The sequence below is a fragment of the Alosa alosa genome, chromosome 24, assembly GCF_017589495.1.
Source record: "Alosa alosa isolate M-15738 ecotype Scorff River chromosome 24, AALO_Geno_1.1, whole genome shotgun sequence".
Lineage (NCBI taxonomy): Eukaryota > Metazoa > Chordata > Actinopteri > Clupeiformes > Clupeidae > Alosa > Alosa alosa.
Genome location: NC_063212.1, coordinates 26,982,354 through 26,992,649, shown reverse-complemented (window position 1 = coordinate 26,992,649; position 10,296 = coordinate 26,982,354). Strand labels below are relative to the sequence as shown.

The 10,296-nt window shown below is 43.0% G+C and overlaps 1 protein-coding gene across 1 annotated transcript in view; it reads right to left on the bottom strand.

The window, feature by feature from the left end:
• The window catches only part of tspan5a (tetraspanin 5a), a 34,310-nt gene extending 24,280 nt beyond the window's left edge, over positions 1 to 10,030 (bottom strand). Inside the window, exon 1 of the mRNA XM_048236181.1 lies at positions 9,616 to 10,030. Coding sequence (XP_048092138.1) covers positions 9,616 to 9,696 — 81 coding nt within the window. The 5' untranslated portion in view covers positions 9,697 to 10,030. The remainder of the gene's footprint in view (positions 1 to 9,615) is intronic.
• Positions 10,031 to 10,296: the final 266 nt, after the last annotated feature.

Genomic DNA, 10,296 nt, shown 5'->3' with positions numbered 1-10,296 from the left:
CTGGGTATCCCATAGGTTATCAACTGTCTCGGTGGCTTAACGGCAGCATCGTTGGTGCACTGGCCGGGGCGGAGTTCGCATCCTATCTCTTCTTTTCATCTCTGAGTAAGAGTAGGCCTACGAGACACAACAATAGGTTTTGACCATACATATTTATGTATATAGTTACTCTACATCGAGAGACCATAGGTACAATACATTAGTCAAAAACAATTGAATCTACGTGTCACATTAGTTCACCTAGTAGCGAGAAGCAAGAGGACAATCTCACATCATAAGAAAATCGAACCTACAACGTTGGGAAAGTCATCTGCTTTAGCCACTACACCATTTAACACTGCTGTTGTTAGGGACTGTGAAGATTATAATACTAAAAGCAAGGCAATACTTTAATTAGCAAGGCAATAACATAAATAGCAAGAATGAGTAGGGGAGCAGTGTCTTAATCAAAATTAAGCTACAGGATAGATCAATCATTGAGATAAACGAGATAAACATTCACTTCGCAAATTTTGGTTAGGCGGTTGTGATTTTTGGTTAGGCGCTCCGGACACCAACAGGAACTACCAAGGAACGACACAAGTCGCGACTGCCTAGGGCAGTAGTTCAAACGACCAAACTTTGCGTCCTTGTTTTGCGATTGAGAGATCGAACTACCCTTTCTAGAAACACCAAATCCAAGAACGATGGAGCGAACTACGAAGGTTGCGACGCAAGTTAGCAAACAATGCTTTCTAGAAACGACCCCCAGAGCTGGTGAGCGGAGCCGCGCAAATATCCCACTAGCTCTCAGAATCAGTCAAATCGCGAACAGCCACAGCTCCGTTTACTTGTCAGGTGTGATGAAATGCGTTCATATTCCACTTTTTATGTCATAAACTTTGCAGGAAAGGTTTTGTGGTAGGATTGTCCAATGGTCAAGTTGTTGCTTCAGTTTGTGTTTTAATTTATGCGACGCACTGATGCTGAGTTCGTCAGTTTTGCGCACGTTTAAAATGGTTCCAACCATTCGTAAACCCTTCGTTCCATGGTTTGATGTCAGCATACAGTAGCCTATATCTCTCCAGCGCGTGTTGCTGTCCTATTAGGCCTACGGGCAGTGAATCCTCTAAACTGTCTGCGGCTTGCTTGCCAGCCTTTCCCATGTCACAGTACATGGCAACGTTGTGAAATATATAATCGCATATTCCGTTTTTTAAATGCGGGCGACTGGCTACATTTATATAATCGCGTCTTTAAATGCGTTCATAATAACGTGCAGCTGGGGATGAAACTAGTGGTTTTTCAGCAGAAACACGAACCGTCGAAACTAATCGGTGATTTCACTCGTCCAATACATTTTTAAAAGAAGTAAATAGTTTTACAATAATTTCAGTCAAGCTTTAGTTGGTTTAGCCTACAACTGAACGCAGCCTATGCCAAATGGAAAGTAGCCTAATGTATTGATTTTCTGTGCATACTGGACAATAGATGCACAACGTAAATTAGGCCTATATGAAGTATTAAAAGGATTATTTAAAATAGTCTATGTATGAAAAAATATTGAAGGGAATCAGGGGGATCCAGCTCAGTAGCCTATCCTATGTCTTTGGCAAGTATAGCCTACTGACACAGGTGAAGAACAGTCAGCCTCAGCCAGTAGGCTACAAGCAACCAGACCCTTTAAAAAAAAAAAAAAAAAAAAAAACTACATTAGCTTACTTCAAGTGTCAAACTGCAGATTTTTGAGTATCAGATTTTTGAGTATGCAGTTTTTGGAGGAAATATTTGCAGTTCTTATGCAGGAAATGTATTTTGGACACAACAAAATGCCATTGTACTGCATATAGTACTGTATTTTACTGCAGAAATGCAGTATTTTGGACATGAAAATACTAGGCTACTGCACTATAGCCTACGGTAGTATAATTGAACTGTACTTCGAAAAAAACTGCAGTTATTTTTTGTAATGGGATATGTAGAGCAAGCATCAAAAACAAGCAGCCCAGAACCTAAAACTGGGCATTTATAACTGTGAAGGTGATTCACACACAATTATTTTTATTTCTCCTAGTCCTTTAAGGGGAAAAACACTATATTTGGTATACTTTCCATAGAAATCCTAAATGGGGTGGGATGATTGTATTGGGAGCACTGAGGTGTCAGATGCGACTGTGGTTACAATTTGGTTACAATTTGGCCCTCAGAGTTCAGGTTGGAGGGCCCCTTAGCAGGATTTTGCTTAGGGCCCCATGGAGGTCTGAACCGACACTGTCCAAACCACACACTGTGTGAAACAAACACTATCATGGAATTTGGACATCACAATAAATGAGGATACCCATAAATAATCTACACTGATAAGAGGTTTGATTGACATTGATGATAGCCTATACACTTTTGTATGTGTAGGCTATCATCTAGAAACTACAACAGAGCCTTTCTTAGAAGCCCATCGTTGGTTCTCAAAGCTCTCAAAGTTCCACAACCCGCCCCCACCCCACCCGGCAACCGATACCACCAGACAACCTACCACCTTGACTAACACATTTCCTGCGGGAAACCCTGGCTAATTTGTTAAAAACCCCCACAAATAGAATTCAGTTCTGTGGGAAACACTGGTGTGTGTGTGTGTGTGTGTGTGTTTGTGTGTTTTTGTGTGTTTGTGTATGTGTGTGTGAGATAACCCCGCCAGTCATAGCCCACTGATAGTCAGTTTGTGGACATGTCCCAAGCTGCCAAATAACAATGCTATGAATTTACATACATAGTCTTGGTCACTGATCTGTCTTTGTAAGGACACACACACACACACTTTATCTGCACTTTTATTAGGGGCCGCCTACGTACCATGAAACCATGAATGGCTTCCGTTTTTGGGTAATTAGGGAAAGTCCAGTCTGTGACTGCAGCAGAGGAAAACATGTCCGGCAAACACAGTGCTGTGTGTGTTTGTGTGTATGAGTGTGTGTGGGTGTGTGTGCCTGTCCGGTGCAGGGAGGACAGAAATGCTGAGATGTGTGTGCCTGTCAAGTGCAGGGAGGACAGAAATGCTGAGATGCTTCAGATGTCAAATGTTAGCCAGAGGACTGATGAGATGCTCAGAGCAGGACCAGTGTGTGTGTGTGTGTGATCAGAGTCACAGTACTGTAGATTGTAGCAATATTTGCAGATTGGTGCCACCCTGCTGGGTACTACGGGGTAGTTTATCAACTGGTGTGTGTGTGTGTGTGTGTGTGTGTGTCAGAAGTGTAAGGGCCACTAAGTCAGAGAGGGAGAGAGGGAGAGAGAGGGAGGAAGAGAGGGAGAGGGAGAGAGAGGAAGAGGGAGAGAGAGAGGGAGGGAGAGAGAGGAAGGGAGGGAGGAGAGAGAGGGAGGAGGGAGAGAGAGAGAGAGAGGAAGGGGGAGAGAGAGGGAGGGAGAGAGAGAGGGAGGGGGGGGGTCTGTGGAATGCAACCACATCTGCATCCATTTGAACGGCTGTCATTTGACCACATGACCCTGCCCCCATGTCAATCACCCTGTTACTATGCCAACAGCCTACATAGAGACATGCAGTAACAAGGTTGTTACAACAGCTCACATAGACATGCAGTAACAAGGTTGTTACTATGCCAACAGCCTGCATAGAGGCATGCAGTAACAAGGTTGTTACTATGCCAACAGCCTACATTGAGGCATGCAGTAACAAGGTTGTTACTATGCCAACAGCCTACATAGAGGCATGCAGTAACAAGGTTGTTACTATGCCAACAGCCTACATAGAGGCATGCAGTAACAAGGTTATTACAACAGCTCACATAGAGACATGTGGGTCAAACATACGGACTAGATATGCACCGATTGATCGGCTGGGGACCGGAATTGGCCGATTTTCACGTGATCGGCCACGGCCGGCGACCAGCCGGTCATTCTGAGACATGCCGATTTTATGCCGGTCATATGCACTCGTGCGCCGCATTTGTAACAACACCCAGCTGAGTTTGCAAAGCTTAAAGAAGCTAGCAACCAGGCCGGATAACACTCAGGGCTGGATTTACAAAGAAAGCGCTAATAGGCCACTGAGTTTTTCTATGCAGCGAACGCTGTGCTAAGCTGTCACTTCATTACGGTGTGTTTCCATACACTGAAATTTCGCGTTGCTCTCATCGAAGTTGAATGGAGACGAAATCCGCCCTGGTAGGGCGAAATGAAAGCGAATCGCCGAGGCAGGCCAAAGTTTAACTTTATTTAAATGAGGACCATTCGAGAACCAATCAGGTCCGCGTCTTTGTGTTTGGAGGCGGGAGTTACAAAAAAGTCTGACCAAGAGACTACCTGAGCTGTAACACGAAAATTTGTATGTGATTAAAATGTTTCTACACGAACATTGGCACTTGTATCAACACGAATTGTGGTTTATATGCCACACGAAACTTAGTCAGAGCACATACACCACTAAATAGACCACTATATATGTTAGTTTAAGCACTCGATCTTTTTAGCTAGCTGACAGGCGAAATGCTAGTATTTTAGGACATTGGATTGCATTGTAAACCTAGCTAGACAGCTAGGCTACATGCTGCAACACAGGTATGAAATATATTATGTCTTATTGACCTTGTTGTTTCTATGAACATGAATTGTTGTTTATAGGCAACATCAACTTAGTCGAGGCATAAAGACCCCTGGATATCTTCATTAAGTACTTAAACGTTTGAATTAGCTGATTAGCCTAATTAGCTCCCTTGCCACCACTGGCTAGACACTGCAGTCAAAAGGTTAGCGGTTTCGCCGTCACGCCCCCGAGGCGAAATTTCGATGGCCGAAAATCGCGAGGTGTTTCGCTGTGTGGAAACCCACCGTTAGGCTACATAAACATCACTCATCGCCGCCCGTCCCTGCCGCTAATTGCGTGCCCACAGCTTAACGGAGATAACCAATTGCAACATTAAAAAGAATCAAAATTTAGCGATCATAGGCTACATGATAAGATGTCAACAGGCAGCGACATATAGTAGCCCTAGTAGTTCTACTCCACTTAAAAAAAATACTATTTACTGCACGTAGACTAGGGCTATACCTTAATACTGTCTAGCAGACTGGGAAATGGATGTTGTAAAAGTGAACATACGATAGACCAGGGGTCTCAAACACCCGGCCCGCGTCCTGCCCAATTCCGGCCCACGACGTATGACAAAATAATAATGTAATCCGGCCCTTGAGGCTATTAATTGCGACAAACAACGATACTGATTAAAATAGACGATAGATCCAGGTACGGTGACAAATCTCATTTGTAGGCCTACTCTGCTCCATTATGTGCAAGACATCCAGAGCTTGATTCAAACCCAAAATCACTGCACAAAGTTTTCAGGAAATACTTGTATTACATGCGAGAAACACAAAGACGTGCATTTGTAATGACGCGGAAGCGATGCAGGCCATAGTGTTGCAGAAATTGAAGCAGAAATAGGCCTACACCAAATTTTGAAAAACGTTCACGTGTGATGAAGTCTAAGATGAAGGTAAGCTATGTTATTCACCTATTCTAATTCTGAAGGAGAATATCCTTTTGGAGATTATGATCGATCGTCTATGACAGTGATAGTCACGGTGCGTCTGTGAATGGAGGTGCGTGTATACAACGGTGTCCACTAAGCATACCATGCTTGTTTCGACACTCTGCCCAACATAGCGGTTGAGGTTGCAGTGGTAATCGTGATGATAGTGTCCGTAATGGATGTGGTACAGACAGCAGGGCTAGTAGAAATAGGGCTCTAAAGAACTACAAAGTCACCCGCAATATGATGCGAACTTCTGGGTACTGCAGATTACCCGCGATAGGAACTGTTTGACCAGAATACTTTATTGTAGGCCTATATTGTAGTAATCTATTACTAAACCACAACATCTTAGGTGTTGGTATACATCTTAGGTGTTTTCCTGTTAATTTGTTATGTGGGTAATATGAAAAAAGGAAAGTAAACCTGCTCAAATATGTTCATCCAGTATTTACTGAAAGGTGCATAATTTGAGGTGCTTGCCATCCAGTGACAAATTAGATGGGTAAATTTACCCCCTTCATAAACTTTTGTTTTACTCAAAGATTTTTACATTTACAGTAGGACTGAAGACCCAGCTCTTTAGCTCTAAGCGACCTTGGGTTTGAGAAAGGCGCTACATAAAATAAACGTATTATTATTAGAGAACATATCCTCTCATAGCACCACTTACAACAAGTCTTGCTGATCCTAGCACTTACCACCCGTCTTGAACTGACACTCAACTGTTTAAAAACAGCACTCACTGATGCACTTATTCTTGTTCTTACTTCTTACTGTTTTTAAATTGTCCTAAAATTGTTGAGAGAATTGCTTTAAAACTTTTACCATGTTGTTAGTCGCTTTGGTTAAAAATGTGTCAGCCAAATGTAATGTAGTGTAATGTAATAATGGTGTAGGCCTATCTGATTAAGACCTGAGTGGTTGAAACGTACTTATTAAATTACACTGGAGCAAAGAAGACTATCTTCACTTTTTTCCCTTTGCAACTGTCCCAAAGAAATCCCATAAACACAGGAAGGCCTAGGGTAGCCTACATCAGATGGCCTAAAGATTAGGCTCTTTTGCATAGCTTATGTAGGAAGTTTAGAATTTTGAAACCCAGAATTGACCAAACGTGCACCAAATTCAACACAAATGACTCAATACACTTGGAGGAGGCCTTCGTCCTTTCTTTTCCAGATATTTTAGGATTTGGATATCGCTTCAGTATCGAGTATCAAGATATTTATGGCAGGTATTGTATCGAAGTCATAATTTTGGTTTCGTGACAACACTATGCCAGAGCCACTCTGTTTTCTAGATGTCGAGGATCGGAGGCTCTACCACCAACAAGTGATGCTGCTCAATGGCATATAAAAAGAGCTCATTATCAAGCTCTAGTATGGAGGCAGGCACACATACCAAATCCAGTGTTACTAGAAGTAAAATGTTTTTTACTTGTCGGTTGTTGCTGACGGTAGATGTAGTTCTGCATTAGGCTTATTCCCGCTATAAGTTCATATGTACTGTAGGATATATTCTGAGTTGAAGGTTATCTGTGCAATTTGTTACTGTGATGAAATGCATTAAACACCACGAGTGACTCACTATGTTAGCAATAAAAATATGGTTGTGTTTTGATTAGAATTAGAGTTTATTACATGTTAACTGTAATCATGTTCCCATTAAATACATTTATAAACTATAGTATGGCTTCTTTAATGCTCAAACATGTATTTAGAGAACACTTTTATTTGGTTTTAGTGATTACTTTTGAAATCAACCCAATTTAGGGAAAAATAAGTAAAAATAATCGCTATTTTATTTTAGAACTCAGAATTGAGCTTGGTAAACAAAATATTCAGAATCAGCACCCTCAAATTAGGTAAGAAGGGTGGTTTACCAACTTTTCCTCAAATTTGCCGTCAGAAGTTCTCTTCTGTGAAGCTGCTCTACTTCGCCCTCCCATAAATTCATCAATGCATATGAAAATATGTTCCATGGTACAGTAGCATGTTCAAATGTATCATGAACATTATTTTTGTATTTTTAACTGGATATTGGATGTGAGAAGAAAAAAATGGGTGTTCCATAACAGTGCATTTATATTAGTAGTGTGTGACATGAATGTCCCACATTAGGAAGCATTATAGTTTGATACTGCAGCTGAAGTTAGATTTGAAGAAGAATCTGTCTGCTCACCGGTTCCATTTTTTTAACAGCCATTCCATTATTGATAAGTTGATTACATTTTATTAACATGTTCTACTGTATTAAAGAAAAGATAGAAAATAACTATTTGTGTGTGCTGTAAAGTGGTTAAAAGAAATAAAATTTAGAATTGACTAAAATCGGTCTGAAAATCCGAAATCGTAATCGGCCCAAAAAATTGCACTCTCTAATACGTACACCTTTATCCTGGCCCTAGTGGGGAAAGGAAGTTTAGAGTGCTTTGGTGTTCTGATGGGATGACACTGACCAAGCCCTGGCCTATTGAGTACCACATCGCTAGTTCACCATGACATTAGCCAAGCCCTTGAGTACCACATCGCTAGTTCCCCATGACGTTAGCCAAGCCCTTGAGTACCTCACCGCTAGTTCACCATGACGTTAACCAAGCCCTCGAGTACCACATCGCTAGTTCACCATGATGTTAGCCAAGCCCTTGAGTACCACATTGCTAGTTCACCATGACGTTAGCCAAGTGCAGTGGGTCTACCACATTACTGGTTTCCATAGCGCTGGCTGAGCGAGTACCACATCACTGGTTTCCATGGCGCTGGCTGAGCGAGTACCACATCACTGGTTTCCATGGCGCTGGCTGAGCGAGTGCCACATCGCTAGTTCCCCAAGGTGCTAGCCGAGCGCAGTGGGTCTACAATATCACTAGTTTCCATGGCGCTGGCTGAGCGAGTACCACATCACTGGTTTCCATGGCGCTAGCTGAGCGAGTACCACATCACTGGTTTCCATAGCGCTGGCTGAGCGAGTACCACATCATTGGTTTCCATGGTGCTGGCTGAGCGAATGGCACATCGCTAGTTTCCCAAGGTGCTAGCCGAGTGCAGTGGGTCTACCATATCACTAGTTTCCATGGCGCTTGCATGTGGCGTAGCCGGCTGTGTCCTGTCGCGGCCGAGAAGCCGAAATAGGCCAATGCAGGGCGCCAGTGTTTGATGACTTCAGTCGACTACACACGGACTACTGACTAACACTGACTACTGACTACACACTGCCTACTGACTACACACTGACTACACACTGCCTACTGACTACACACTACCTACTGACTACACACTGACTACACACTGCCTACTGACTACACACTTACTACACACTGCCTACTGACTACACACTGACTACTGACTACACACTATCTACTGACTACACACTGCCTACTGACTACACACTGACTACACACTGCATCTTCCCCTCAGTGCCACTGCCAACGAAAACATCCTCCTTCACACACACAAGCACACACACGCACACAAGGAAGTTTTAACAACAAAAGCATCACACGCTGTAGCAAGGCCAAACTATGCAAAGGAGTACAATTTGAGCAAACTCTCATATTAATGGACGTGTGTCCCCTGTCTTGCAGGTGCACGATAGCCTAATTTAGCCTATAGAAAAAGCCATTAGGCTAGGCTACATGAAAACCCAATGTAGGCCAACCCCGGTGTATTTATATTAAGAGGCCATATCTATATTGTGATAATAAACTGTGAATGCAGCCTAACAGAATTGATCGTGACAGACAGTCCACACACAAATCCGATTATTAAGTGTAGCCTACGGCTCAGCAGGCAGAGACTGAATCCCCTGCACAACGCCAGGACCGGCGCCGGGACCCATCTCAAAAACGCCCGACAAAGACACGCACCGTTATAGGCTACGAGCCGCCAATTCAAAACTCCAATTTACGTCAAGGACATGTCAATCGCATGAAAACGACCAACCCCGATGTTTAAATACAATACAATGAATGTGTGCATTGGAACAGCAAATATCCCCATAGCCATTTGTAATAGTCACTAGAAGAAGCGCTTGGACCCTCTGTCATGCCTCACGCTCTAAACAAAAGAGAGAGCGGTCGCAGACTCCTTACCCAGAAGATGATGTTGAATCCGAATATGAAGTATTTTATGCAGCAGCTGACCTCGTGGCCCTTATAATGCTTCCCCGACATGGTCGCTGTTCAGCACACGGTTCGGTTCTCCGGGGATAAAACTATCGGGGCATTAAAGTAAGCGGGGCAAAAGCAGCAGCAGGTTCAGCGTCCCAGCCCTGCGATGCGAGACCTTCCCGCTGTCAATGTCCCGAGGAACAGAACATTTTACACCCATACGCAGACACGACTGGGCGAGGGAGTGATGTTGTCAAAAAAGAAAATAATCACAACGGCGTCATTTAATTTCCAGGCTAAAATTACCCTTTTCTTCAAATACAAGAAAGGAAACGTCTCTCCGACTTCCTGGGGCTTACCGATGTAGGCTACCCTTTTTCCATCGCAGAGATAAGGCCGCTAGATGGACAGGTCTGTACACCAATCAGCGATGAATAGGACAGGTCTGTAAACCAATCAGCTATGAATAGGCTTCACGGGAAATGCCTCCTCCTTTTGCCATAATGGGGGTTGTCTTATGTTGACGAAGTTACCTTATACAACAACAACAACAACAACAATAACAATAATAATAATAATAACAATAATAATAATAATAATATCAGATTATTAGCCTAATCTATGTTTTCACTTTTCCAGCAGAGATGTTGTTATGGACTCGCA